The sequence below is a fragment of the Ovis aries genome, chromosome 4, assembly GCF_016772045.2.
Source record: "Ovis aries strain OAR_USU_Benz2616 breed Rambouillet chromosome 4, ARS-UI_Ramb_v3.0, whole genome shotgun sequence".
Lineage (NCBI taxonomy): Eukaryota > Metazoa > Chordata > Mammalia > Artiodactyla > Bovidae > Ovis > Ovis aries.
The window spans coordinates 48136001-48150764 of NC_056057.1; the positions used below are offsets into that span (position 1 = coordinate 48136001).

The 14764-nt window shown below is 44.1% G+C and overlaps 1 protein-coding gene across 2 annotated transcripts in view; it reads right to left on the reverse strand.

Annotated features, from left to right (window-relative positions):
* The window catches only part of PUS7 (pseudouridine synthase 7), a 55127-nt gene extending 40674 nt beyond the window's left edge, over nucleotides 1-14453 (reverse strand). For both annotated transcript variants that reach the window (XM_004007838.6, XM_015095257.4), the window contains exons 1-4: nucleotides 14238-14453; nucleotides 4435-4855; nucleotides 3474-3558; nucleotides 3239-3340 (exon numbers count right to left, since the gene is read on the reverse strand). In XM_004007838.6, the coding sequence (XP_004007887.3) occupies nucleotides 3239-3340; nucleotides 3474-3558; nucleotides 4435-4855; nucleotides 14238-14364 (735 nt within the window). In that variant the 5' untranslated portion in view covers nucleotides 14365-14453. The remainder of the gene's footprint in view (nucleotides 1-3238; nucleotides 3341-3473; nucleotides 3559-4434; nucleotides 4856-14237) is intronic.
* Nucleotides 14454-14764: the final 311 nt, after the last annotated feature.

A 14764-nucleotide genomic window follows, 5' to 3' on the forward strand; every position in this document is an offset into this window, starting at 1 on the left:
AACTATAGTTTGAAAAGATACATGTTCATGGCAGCACTATTTATAACAGCCAAGACATGAAAACAACCTAAATATCTACTGACAGATGAATGGATGAAGATGAGGTATGTATACAGTGGAATACTGCTGCTAAGTCACTTCAGTCGTGTCCAACTCTGTGCGACCCCATAGATGGCAGCCCACCAGGCTCCCCTGTCCCTGGGATTCTCCAGGCAAGAACACTGGAGTGGGTCGCCATTTCGTTTGCCAGTGCATGAAAGTGAAAGTGAAGTCGCCCAGTCATGTCCGACCCTCAACAATCCCGTAGACTGCAGCCCACCAGGCTCCCCCATCCATGGGATTTTCCAGGCAAGAGTACTGGAGTGGGGTGCCATTTACTACTCAGCCATAAACAAGAATGAAATAATGCCATCTGCAACAACATGGATGGACCTAGAAATATGTATACTAAACGAACTCAGTCAGAAAGAGAAAGCCAAATAAAATATGATATACCTTGTATGTGGAGTCTAAAATATGATACAAATGAACTTACTTACAAAACAGAAACATACTGACAGACACAGAGAACAATCCAAAGGAAACCAAAGGAGAAAGAGGGTGGGAGGAATAAATTAGGAGTTTGTCATTAACAGATACAAGCCACTATATACAAAAGCATAAAAAGCAAGGCCCTACTGTATAGTACAGGGAACTAACGTATTCAGTGTCTCGTAGTAAACCCTAGCGGAGGGAATCCCCTAGCATCCAAGGGTGAGGGCTCCGTGCTCCCAGGGCCGTAGGCATGGGTTCAACCCCTGGATGGGGAAACTAAGATCCCACAGGCCACAGTGAGGCCAGAAACAAACACAGAAACAAACCAACCTAATGAGAAAGAATATGAAAAAAGAGAAGGAAAAAAAAGATATATAAATATATATATAAACTGAATCACTTTGCTGTACACCAGAAAATAACACAACACTGCAATTTAAAAAAAAATAATGTTGGTTAAGATACAGTACACTAATTTCATGACCCACTGATGGACTGCAACTTGCAAGCTAACAAGATGCAATATAACTACTACTAGCTAAACCTGAGCATATTCTAGCAAAATAAAAAATATAAATGAATATGTATGTAAAAGAAAAATATATTATAATATAGATGAGATTTTTCATATTGAAAAGTGAGTCTAGGGGAAATCCCTGGTGGTCCAGTGGTTAGGACTCTGCAGGTTCGGTGCCTGATGGGGGAACTAAGATCCTGCAAGTTGAGTGATACAGCCAAAAAAAAAAAAAAAACAAACAAACACCTGAGTCTAGACCTAGAATTCACTGAAAGCAATGAGATGGAACCATAGTTTGTATGTATGAGTGAATACATATTCAGACTTCAAAAATTCAGAAAGTTTATCCTCCTATTTTATAGATGAGGACCCCTACCCAAGGTTCGTGCTCTTTAAGGTAAAATCTTTCAGTAGATGGCACAACTATAATTTTTAAGATGATAGTAAATCTTGCCATCTCTGTAGGAAAAAGCATATTATAGAGATAATATATCACTGCACTGCCTGGACCATCCTCCTAGAGTGCTCTCAAAACCAATTCTTGGGAATTTTCTTCTTGGCATTGTTGACTATTTTGTCTGAGTAAATTCAGTTATTAAACATCTCTAAAATTTTAATAGTACATACTTCTGAGAAATTTTGGCGGGGAGAAGAGATGAGGGTTGGAGACAAATAATAAATTCTGAAAGTGAAAAGAGTGAAAGTGACATCACTCAGTCGTGTCTGACTCTTTGCGACCCTATGGACTTTGCCTGCCAGGCTCCTGCATCCATGGGATTTTCCAGGCAAGTATATTGTGAGTGGGTTGCCATTTTCTTCTCCAGGGGATTGTCCCAACCCAGGGATCGAACTCAGGTCTTCCACATTGCAGGCAGACTCTTTACCGTCTGAGCCATGAGGGAATCCCCCAAAATTCTGAGAAGTTACAGTAAACTCTTTTTACCTGGGAGCCATGGAAGTGACAATTTCAGACAACCCCAAATCCAGCAAGTCATCAAAATATAGTACAAGATGAATTTAACACAAACTTACAATTCTAAAAGTCTCGTGCTACAAGATTCTTAGAATCTTGTATTTTCTTTGCTACAGAGATTACCTAGAGCTGCTGTGTCCCTTATGGTAACCACTAGCCATACACAGCAACTGAGCACTTGAAACATGGCAAGTCTGAAATGAGACGTGCTACCAGTATAAAGTGACACAGGATTCTGAAGACTTAGTAGGAAAAAAAGAAAATAAAACATGTCATTAGTGATTTTGAAAATACTGATTATATACTGAAATATTTTGACAATAGTAGGGCAACTAAAATATACCGCCAAAATTATTTGCCTGTTTGTTTTTACATTTTTTGAAGATTTGAAATTAAAAACATGTCTCGCACCGCAATTTCACTGGACAGGACCGTGGTGGTGGCAGTTTAGTTATTAAGTCATGTCCAACTCTTGTGACCTCATGCACTGTGGCCCACCAGGCTCCTCTGTCCATGGAATTCTCCAGGCAAGAATACTGGAGTGGTTACCATTTCCATTTCCTTCTCCAGGGGATCTTCCCAAGCCAAGGACTAAACCCACATCTCCTGCATTGCAAGCAGATTCTTTAGCGCTGAGCCACCAGTGCTGACAGCACTAACTGAGAAGAGTAAAACTTCCATAACAAACAGCTTTTAAAAAGGCATTTACTGTTCTATTTAGTAGCTGAGCTCTTTTTTGTATGAACAGAAGTAGTCTCAAGATAAGCAAAGAAACACTCCCTTACCTCCTTCTCCCAACTCCCCTCCCTTCCAGTGCCTCATTTGAGACCAGGAGGCCTTTGGAGCTGGGGCCATGGCCTCCCTGTCAGGACCACTCTCTGTCAGGCTGTGACAGTCCTCTGCAGCAGACACTATGGTCACTCTACAATTCCATACAGCAGATTTTTTTTGTCGATTTGTGGTCATGTAAAAAAAATTTTTTTAAGCAAAAACATAACTTTTTTTCTTCTTTTGGCCAGTTTATCTGAATACTTGTTACCTGCCACTGATAAAAAAAACATTTTTTAACACAATGCTCTTTTAGATCAAATAGGGCAAGTCCATCCTTTTGTTAATTACTGTAATTCTTCCAGAAGACACTTACTAACCATCCACCCCAAAAGATGCAATGAAAACCTTAAAAGAAACTTTTCACACGTTTTTGCACTACTTACCTCAATGGCAACACTGGTTTCCTTATTTTTAAAAAGCTGGAGCTCTTCTAAACGCTGCTTTTCTTCAGCTGTTAAAACTGTAAATACATCTTCTGAAGGATCCTTTAAAATAACCATGAGAACTTCCAGTGAGTCACACACAGAATTTGAGGCTGTCAAAGCTCTGTATTTCTATGATCTCCAAGAAATATTATTTTTATACAAAAGGTGACTTTCGCTAGAGAGCTGTTCCTACCTCTTCATCCACTGGGACAGACAAGTCACTCAAATGGCTGATTCGTCCATCTCTTCCTATTTCATGAACGACAAAGTCAGAGTACCTGAGGAAAAGAAAATCAGGGCATTATCATTTTGCTACCTATTAATTTTAGGAGAAAGTTTGTCAATAGTAAGCCTTATTATTGTGCAAAACAGGTATTAAAAATAAAGACTTTCAGTGCAAAGTCATGTAGTTATTTTTTTCTGGTTTCATGATGAAGTCTAATCCACACCTTGGCCTGGTACCAGGTACAGAAAAGACCTTCTGAGCTTCTAGAATATTCTTCCAGAAAAATGCCTAGGTCAAAGCTTATTAATGTTGCCCTATGATTATATAGTTCATTCTAAAGTGAATCATGAAACACAGCAAATTTAACTAAATTGGAAGCCAGTGTATCTACCTTAAGCCACCCTGAAGCTTACCTTTATACTAAATACTTTACGTACATTATTTAAAGTCCTATTAACTATTCCCAGGTAGCATTATGACCCATTTTTCGGACAGGGATTCGGAGGCTCAGAGGAGTTAAGTAACTATGAAATGGTTGAACTACGTTCACATCCAGATCCACCTGGCTACAAAGACTACCTTCTTTCTCCTGTTGATGTGGCCCATTCAGGCAAAAGATTTTAAGATTTTAAGGCCAATTCAAGGGAAGACTCGAAACCATTTAAGTACCATTGAGAGTAACTTATTTTAAGGAAATACCCATTCACATACTGACAAAGCAGGCCACAAGGAAATTGCTATTTTTTACTCATTTTATATTCAAATAGTTTCATTTACTCGTTTGGGCAGCTTTTCTTCATCCTATTCCTGACTGACCACTGGTATGAAAAATCCTTGGGGACAGAATGCTAAAAATGGAAGAACAGACTGATCTCTTTTTAAAGAAAAGAATAAAACAAAAATAACTTGATACAAAAACAAAACCAACCTTTCTTTTAAGATTCCTGAGAATCCCTGGTGAGAACTTACAAACTTGGTGATGCCCACATCCAGCTCAGTGAGCCCATGCTTCATCATGTCTGCAAAGCTCTCTGCTTCCTCCTCCTCCTCACCCTCCTCTGAGAGGCCATCTTCCTCCTCCTCTTCCTCTGACGGAACTTCAGAGTTCTCTTTACCCTGTCCAGCAGTTTCGGGAGGGCCAGGCACCTTTTCGCTGCTGGGTAGAGAGCTGTTCTCTAGCCCATCTTGCCCTGTGGCTGGACAGCATCCTGAGACCTTCTGTCTCTTGGCCTCCTCAGCTGGGGCCACACTATCATTATCTTCGATGGCAGCGGACCCCCGTTTCAATGACACACTAGTCATTTCTGTCATCTCCATTTTCAAGTATCCAAGAAAACGTTTAAGAGAACCTTTTAGAAGGAAGAGAGTAAGTGGTAAAAATCACTTCTATACAGAATTGGGTTTCAGCAAACAGAGGCACAGTTAACTTTGTTCCTAAGGTTCTAAGTATCAATTATTAAAATAATCCTTCCAAATATGCTTTTAGTGGCATAGAAAAAAATGGTACAACACCTCTGCAGGGAATTTGATATCAAAAGTCTTTAAAATATGTATGCCTTTTGACCCAGAAATACTTCTTTAAGGGATTATCCTAAGAAATTAATTAAAGTGTTTCAAGTTTTAGCTGCAAAGATGCTCATCTCAGTGCTTTTACACTAAAAAAATAAAACTAAGAACAATGACATTAAGGTACATAAGCCAAACAATATGTAAAAACAATGTTCAAAGAAACTGGAAAAGGCAGTTACTTCTAGGAGAGGGTATAGGTGGCTGGGCAGGAAGACTTGTTTTCACTGAATACCACAGTTGTATCATCTAACTTTTGCTTCATGGATCTTGCTATCTTTTCAAAAAACTGATTAAGATAAAAGTGTATACATATATTTACTGACATGAACACATACTCATTTTTTTTTTCTTTTTAAAGCAAGAAGAACGAGATTTCCCTAGTGGTCCAGAGCCTTCCAATGCAGGGGATGTGGGTCCGATCACTGGTTGGGAACTAAATCCCACACATCTCGGGGCAACTAAGCCTGAGCCTCAACTACTAAGCCCGAGCCTCAACTACTGAGCCCGAGCACTTTAGAGCATGGGTACACAACCAGAGAAGCCCACATGCCACAATGAAGACTCAGCACGGCCAAAAAATAAAAAATGGACTTAAAAAAAAAAAAAGCAAAGAGAACAAAGAGTTGTTTAATCTAAGTATAGAGTTTCAGTTTTGCAAGATGATAAAGAGCTCTACATATTGGCTACACAATGAACTTAACACTACTGAACTATATACTTAAAAATGGTCAGAATGATGTCGTGTGTATTTTGTCACAATTTAAAAAAATACAGATCACTTACAGCTAGTACACAAATTACTGAGCAAAAGTCTAGGAAGCCATATATACTTTGTAGTACAGAGCACACATTTATTAATATCTAAGATTGCAAGTGCCTGTCTAATTTGATTTTATTTGATGCTCTAGGTGAAACAGGGATAAGGCTTCTTCTTATTTTAATTATATTGCTATTTAGTCGCTAAGTCATGTCTGACTCTTTTGTGACCCCACAGACTGTGGCCCACCAGGCTCCTCTGTCCATGGGATTTCCTAAGCAAGAATACTAGAGTAGGTTGCCATTTGCTTCTCCAGGGGACCTTTCCAACTCTGGGATCGAACCCGTGTCTCCCGCATTGCAGGGTGGATCCTTTACCACTGAGCCACCTGGGAAGCCCTATATTAATTATATCAGGAGATGCTTAAAGTAACATACAAACTCAGTTAACATAAAGAACATAAATGAGCAGAACATCCTAGTTCTCTTAGTTAACTGGAATCCCATCTATAGAAGCATCTACAGCAGAGCAATCATGATGAACTAAATTTTAAGAATCCATGTTTGATCTTGCCTCATTGTCAAAAATCAAGAATGGAAAGAAAAGGAAAAGGAAAAAAGGATCATGACAGCTACAAAAAAAAGGGGGGGCAGGTAGAGAAAAATATCAATAAAAATAATTTTGTTTGAAAGACAAAAAAAATTAAGAAAATGGAAGAAACCAAGAAACAGGAACAGAAGTGGACTGCAACTAGTTGTACAATTTATAAAATTATCTCTTAAATCAAGTAAGAAAGCGCTTATCTTTTATGTGTTCTATAGCAAAACAGAACACTGACTTATGTGATGTTGGTGCTATTTCATTCTCATTTTATTTCAACATAACTGCCCTCAGAGCTTATACACCAGTGAGGGAGGCAGACAGGGCCCGGGGCTTCCTTGGAGACATGGCAACACTCAGAAGACCACAGGGGCACTGGTGATGAGGGTGTCCGCGAAGACCGCTTCCTAATGAAAGACCAGAAGTGAACACCTGAGCTAAGCTTTGGGGACTAAGAGAGAGGCTGTGGAAAAGAGGGGAGGAAGGTGGTGCAGCATGCAGAGAGAGCTAGAGGAAGCCCACCAAGCTGGCCCCGTATTACACAGAGTAAAGCATCCAGGGAGAGACCCTGGGGTTAAGGCTGGGAGCAGGCTGAAGCCACACCAGGCCGAATGGAGGGAATTCCATCTGAAAACCCAACTGCCATCTGATTCATGAGTCAGAGATATTTCATGGCATCTTTTCAAAGACAAAGATGGGGTTAGGCTGGGAGATTAGGTAAGACAACAACTGAGGAAAGAAATCAGCTTGATCTAAGGCTGAGGCGAGGGTAACTGAAGGTGGAGGTGGGTTCGGGAACATTTGGGAGGTGGTGCGGACAGGACTGGGTGACCAATGTGGAGGAAAGAGGAAATACTATAGGATGACTCGGGTTTTCCGTCCTGGGGACTTGAGAGGGTAGGGGAACTCTTCCTGACATGAGGACCCCAGAAAGAGGCATGGGGGCATGGGGGTGGGGAGGAGACAAGCATGTGTACAGTCCAGCAATGTTGCTGGCACCTGGCGGACATCACTGAGTCACTTATTACATTTCATCACACACAGTCTTCCCCTCAAACCCACAACAGCTCCCCAGCGGCAGTGTGGACCTCAGCCAGGGTCTGAGCACGTCCTGTGAGCTGCTGACCGGGAACCGTGGCCTCCAGAATGAGCAGCATGGCTGCAGAAGTGCCTGCAGGAAGCCAACAAGGAGACACCGCCCACTGAGACGCCCCAGGTGTGAAGACACGCTTGCACGATGCAATCATCCTGCCTGAGGTGGTGGGCTGCACGGTGGGCATCTACAATGGCAAGACTTTCAACCAAGTGGAAATTAAGCCTGAGATGACCAGCCACAGCCTAGGCGAGTTCTCAATCACCTACAACCCAGGGACATCAGGGCCACCCATTTGTCCCAATTCAGTCCCCTCAAGCAGCCTGCCAGCCAAAAGAGACACAGACATCTCTAGAAGACAACAACCCCTTCCCCACCCCAAGTTCCCAGCTGGCATGACAGGATCTACCAGGAGGTCCTGATACCCTTCCGAGTCCTGCAATCTGCTCTCTCCAGGGAGGGCTCAGGCTTTATGGTGAGCTGCACATCTACCTCCTTCCCAGAATGCAGAGAACTCATCAGGCTCTTTCTCAACAACCTGAGGGCCAAGAGCCTCGACAGAAACACCAGTTACTTCCTCTTCCCCATTCTGCTTCGGTACCATGCATCATCCAGCACTGTGTGGATTTCCAATCCTCCACACGCGCCTCTAATTCAGGCCCAGCGCCCACAGGTCCCAATCCCAGCCTGACTGCTCACAGAACTCTCTCCAGTGGGAGGGCCTCCATATCTGTATTCTCAGATTAACCTAGTCTCACCTGACTCGATGGACATGAAACTGAGCCAACTTCAGGAGATAGTGAATGATGGGAGAGCCTGGTGTGCTGCAATCTGTGGCGTTGCAGAGTCTGACGCGACTGAGCACCACCACTCCACCACCACCGCCTGTCCTTTAAGACTCCTCTGAAGACCTTGAGGCCCAAATCCCATGCCCTCCTCTCTATTAAGTCCACATCTTCCCATTTTACCTCCCTTCGTGTGCACTACCCATATAGGCACCCAAACACCAGGCTTTCCCGCCCCACTTTCCAGCTACAGAACTGGTCAGAGTAAAGAACCTCTCCTAGTCCCTGTTCTTCAGCTGGAAAACGTGAGTAATATGTGCTTCATAGGACTGTTGTGAAAATGAAATGAGATGACAAACACAGAGTGGCTAGCCACAGTAGGAACTAAATAAATGCTAGTCTCCTGTCCCCATTCAAGGGGTGTGCAGACTCTGAGGATGTTAACTCTAATACCTGCCAGAGAATCCAGAGAAGTATAACAAGCATCAGTAGATATTTCTGAGAAGTCTTGAAACAGCAGTCGAAACTCTAATACCTGCCAGAATCCAGAGAATTGTAACAAGCATCAGTAGATATTTCTGAGAAGTCTTGAAACAGGAGTCAAAACTCTTCCCCATCTACAGAGATCAAAGACACAACTAAGTAGGAATTCCCTAATGAAATACTGGCCCTGGGCAATGACATCAATGGCCACTAACATCACAAAAAAGAGACAACCAGACGCTGCAGGCCCCTGAAAGGACATGCTGTTGTCTATGAAGTTCTTACTGACTGAAGCTGTGTCTACTAGTTTGGATGGCATAAAGAGACAGAAGATGGTACATTCACCACCAGCACGGGGAAGCAATCAGCAGAAGTCTGAATGTGGAAAACTCAACAAGGATCAAGACACTCCCTCAACTAATGGACAGCAACAGGAAAAGGAGGAAAGGGGAATGTACGAATAGATAAACCTGGATCCTTCTTTGAATCCAGGTTTAACAAGCCAACTGTTAAAAGTGTATTTATGAGACAATCAGGGATATTGAAACAGTGGGGACAGTTGATGACATTAAGATAGTATGGGCAACTTTTAAGATGCAATATCACTATTCAACTCAGTCGCTCAGTCGTGTCCGACTCTTTGCGACCCCTGTCCATCACCAACTCCCGGAGCTTGCTCAAACATATGTCCATCAAGTTGGTGATGCCATGCAACCATCTCATCCTCTGTCATCCCATTCTCCTCCTGCCTTCAATCTTTCCCAGCATCAGGGTCTTTTCTAAGAAGTCAATTCTTCGCATCAGGTGGTCAAAGTATTGGTGCTTCAACTTCAGCAATATCACTGTGGTTACACTTAAAAACAGAATCTTTATGTTTTAGAGATACAGACTGAAATCTTTATGGTTGAAAAGATATGAAGTCTGGACTTTATTTCAAAATAATTAACCAGTGGTGAATGGAAGTGGAGTGAGGTACAGATTTAAAACAAGACTGGCCATGAGTTGATAATTGTTGAAAATTGGGAACACAGGGATGTCATCATGTCATTCTCTCCACTGGGAATGTCTGAAATGTCTTATTATAAAAGTTCAAGGTATAAAGTGAAGTGAAGCCGCTCAGTCGTGTCCGACTCTTTGCAACCCCATGGACTATAGCCCACCAAGCTCCTCCATCCATGGGATTCTCCAGGCAAGAATACTGGAGTGGGTTGCCATTTCCTTGTCCAGAGGATCTTCCCGACCGAGGGATCAAACCCAGGTCTCCCGCATTGCAGGCAGACACTTTAACCTCTGAGCCACCAAAGCCACACTAACTATTCTACCCTCATCAAACCACCACTCTCTCCAGCTCTACTGCTTCCTCTCTCCCATTACCTGTTCTCCAAACACACCGAGACCTCCAGTTCCAAGATACCACCTCTTTCATCTTCATTTCCTCAAGTACTCCAAAGCTCAACAACTCCAAACTCCTAACCAACACGCAACACTCTTGCTCACTAGTCCCGCTGCAAGATCCCTGCTAAACCTCAACTGAGGACCAACTGTGCTGTCTCCACCTGTGCTCCTGGCTGGAGAACAGAAGGCCAGCTGGGTGGACTTCTTCTCGTAACAACCCTCCAGGCTGTCTCGCCATCCCTCCAACTCCCGTGTGCCATTCACAAAGAAAACAGGGGTCCTCAGGCAGTGCCCCTCCTACCAGCACAGTCACAAAGCCCCTTATGATAACCACTGCCAAACAACGGCGGCCCTCTGAAGGGAGGTCCAGACTCATTTTAACACTCACTCACTCCTCGTACCTGGACTTCATCCCCTCAACGCTCACCGTGCAGCTCTGTGCCAGGCATTACTCCGGGCACCGTACACGACACAACACGACACACGAGCAGATCAAATAAACAGCCCACCAGCATGCAGCTTACGCTCACGGGAGGATCTGGCTTCTACTCCATGCTGTTCTCCTGCCTCTCGAAGTGCTCTTTTCCCCTCCTGCTCAACTTGCTGCTTACACTTGGCTTCCCCGGCTTCCTTCCCCCGTCCTGATTCCTTCTCAGGCTCGTTTTCCAGCCAAGACCCATCTCCAACTCCCTGTTCACTCAAGGGTCCAAGGCAATGGGAACAACAGCTAAACAATGATAGCGTGTGCACACTGAGCTCATTCAAGCCTCTCTTCAGCCCTGTGACTTATGTGTCATTATTAGTCCCACCTTAGCCCCTAAAAAACTGAAGCCCAGAGAGTATCTTGCTCTAGTTCACAGAGCTAGTAAAAAGTGGAATCAAACATCAAATTCAACATGCCCTAAAGTGATCTCATCTTTTCCCACCACAAATGCACTTCTTTTAAATTGCATCTCTTACCTCAAAGAATCTTACCAACAAACTACCAGTCACCTAAGCCAAAATACGGGTATCACTCCATCCCCTCATCTTCCCCATGTGAATGAAATTCTAGAAGGCTTAGGACAGCACTGTTACACCTAACATCCCTGGAATGAGGATATTAGCAGATGGCGGATCTGAAGTATCAACCACTGGTGTCAACTCTTGTTTGGTGAGTGGCAGTCTGGGCATATGACTTGGAGTCTGATCTAGGCTATGCCCTTTACCAAGGGAGCCACCACTCTTTACGTCTCAGTTCCTTTCTCTGGAAAGCAGAAAAATGATGACTTGCTCAAAGGTCTGTTCGAGCTGTTGTTATTCAACTGTTGGTCATTAATATTTATTATGGATGCTTTCCACCGCAGAACTGTGCTGCTGAGTCTGGGAAAAAAATCAAAGCTTCTTATGGTTCTTTTGTTTTCTGGGCTAATGGTTAAGCATGGCTCTCTCCTTCAAACATCATTTCAATTTTAAGAGACCCTCAAAGCACTGCCAAGAGCACCAAATAAACGGGCCTTTAGTATTTTTGGCAGTCTTTTTCTTGATACTTTGGACACTTGCCTGATCTCTTTTTCTTGTTACATTTAATTGCAAAGACAAGCTCATTAAACAAAATTACTTTCCATTTGTTTTAGCCGATGGCCCTAATACAGACATTAATTATTAACATATATGTAGCACAAGTGATTATAAATCACTTAATATACGTTTTGCTAAGTTCTGTCTGTGGGCCTAGAAGCTGAGAATATATTTACTAGAACAGCTGTGCAAACTTCTGGACCAGGACAGGCAGAACTAAAATCAGCATCAATTTCTTAAGCAAAAAATACATAAATGAGAAGACTGAAATGAAATATAATTTCTAAATGAGAGAGGATCATGTGAACATCCAAGAGGCTGAGAAGAATTTAACCAGAAAGATGGAACAACCCTGACTGCCCCCGTTCGACTGCTCTAAGGAAATGAGTTTGCATTCAGGAAAATCCAAATATACATATTCAAGTCTTCTACAGCAAAGGTGTGAAAAAACGACTGGCTTTAAAAAAAGGGAGGAAAAAAAAAAAGAGGGGGAGGGATGGGAAGTAAAAGGTCTAGCTTTATCGGTTTTTAAAATGGTATTGAAATTTCAAAAATTTTCAAAAAACAAAGCTGCACAAATACGCTATCCAAAATAGTAAGACAGCATCTCAAATGTCAAGCAATCTATATTAGAGACTAGAAACTTGATGCTTCTGGGAAGAAAATGAAATCCACTGATACATACCCATGAACTAGAAGTCCTACACAATTCATTAGAGGAAATATTAAAGTAATAGATTTTATCTCTTTTACACTCCAAATGAACCAAATGGGATTAGAAATTTTACAATTTCAACAGTTTTTAAGTTTTTCATTAAGAAATTAGATTCAGAAATAAGCTTCCTTTACAATCCACAATAAAAATCAAGTTTAGCACTTCCAAAAATTTAATGCAACATTGATAGTCCCTTAACATAGTCCTGCAAAATGAACGTCGAAAAAACAGCAATATTAGTCTCAATCCCATCTGTACTTTAAAACCCTCCACAACTTATCCTTTTTAAATGCATCTCTCCTCCTCCTCTGCAAACCATCAAGAAGCCCTCCAGCTCTCACAGTAAGGAGCCCTCTCATTAGGGCAGGGCACACACTACACTCTAATATGTGAAGTAATGAAATCTGTTAGATTTATGTCACACATATTTATTGAGCCCCTCTTATTTGTCTGGCACTGTTCCAGGCACTGGGGAAAAGAAAATTTCCTGCCCCCACTGAGCTTACATATCAGAGAAAAAAATTAAAACAATCTCAGGAAACGCACATCTGTAAAAGCCACAAATCAAGCAGAGTAAGGACAGTGAGAATAAGAGGGGTGCTCTTCAGTGAAGTCTAAGGAGGTGCCTTGTGAGCAAAGGCCTGAAGCAAGAACTAGATATGAAAAGCAGCGGAAACAGGGCCAACAAAGAGCCTGAGATAGGAGCAAACTTGGTCAAGGGACCAGCTGGACTGTCATTTCTCTCTCCTATCTGGGGCCAAAGGCCATGTTTTACTAATCGCTCTACTGCACCAGTTTCTCTCAAAATATAAGTTCAAAAGGAGTTGTAAATTAATACATACGAACTGTTGGCTACTCTGCCTAATGACGGACCAAAATCACTGCATATCCAGCAGTCCCTTTTCAGTATGAGTGTACAGTAGTCTGATTTTTGACATTTCCCTCAACTGCCAAGGCAGCCCCAGGTGATGAGGCATGCCCGATTCACAGATGATTAGAGACTTGAAACAAAAACCAACCTTTAGTTATATTTTCGGAATTAAAAAAAAAAAAAGTGGTCTGACAACAGAACTAAACTCTCCAAACCTTATTTCTTGGCAGGCCCTAATGCCCAGGCAATGAGAGTCTACTTTTAAATCAATCTCTCGGTGCAGGGCTGGAGGTAAAGACACCTTGCGGATTAGTTTCAACACGCCCAGCAATTCCCTGCTGCATCCACTCTTTTAAATCTGACCGAGAAAAACTGTGGTTTGCTCCTACACTGGGAAACGTCTATAAAACAGTCACCTGAGAGCCTGCCCGGAACACAGTAGGATCGCTGTTAGCAATAAGAGATAAGAAGGAGGATGAAAGAACGTGGGCGGGCCCAGCGGTGCACGGGTGCGCTGTAAAGGGCTTCAGGATAAAGGCGGGTTGTCTCTTCCAGGAGGAAGAAGACTTCAGGAACCCTCTGGGGCAAAGAAGAGGAGGAGTGGACAGGGATCCACGCGCTGACAGCGCCGCTGGGAGGAGAGGGCGCGGCAGCCTCTAGGACCCGCCCGGAGAGCGGGGGGGGCGGGGCTGGCACCGCCGAGGCGCTAGACCAGCCGGGCTTCAGCCGCGCTCCCGCGGGCACGATCCGTAATGGAGGCGCCGTGGACGCGCCGCGGGCTCAGAACAAGACCGGGACTCCTTCCGAGTCCATGCTGCCCCTGCAGGGGGGGTTTCGGGCCGGAGCGCCGGGCCGAGGGTTGGCCGCGGAGCCCAGGAGGCAGAGGAGAGGCCGCACACTTACCCGGGGCCTGAGAGCGTGCGCGCGGCGCAGGGCGGGCGACGAGAATGCGGGCGCGCTGGTCCTGGCGCCGGAGGAAGGCGGAGGTAAGGGCCACTCGGAGGAACCAACCACGAGGGCAGCCCAGCATAGGCAGCCAGCGCGGTTTACGCCGAGGCCCCCGCAGCGCTCGCACACGTGCGGCGCAGCGACGCGCCGCTGCCTGCTGGCCCCTCCCCTGAGGGCGGAGCTTGCCCTTCGCCGCCAGCCCCGCTTTTGGCCCTGCCCACCGATCAGGGGAGGCGGTCTCACCCGCTTCATCCCGCTCCTGCTTCTTGGACCCGGGGAGGCATCGCGCTCGCATCTTTTGGCCTCGCAACCTGTGGGGGCTGGAGCTCACTGTGGCGCTTTCACTCTAGGAGCTCAGAGGCTGCCGCACTTGGACTTTGGTGGGGCTATAAACCCAGAGAGAAATTGCAGTGTCATATGGTAATTATGTCCATGGGGGCCATGGGGCCGCAAAGAGTCAGTCTCCACTAGGCGACTGAACA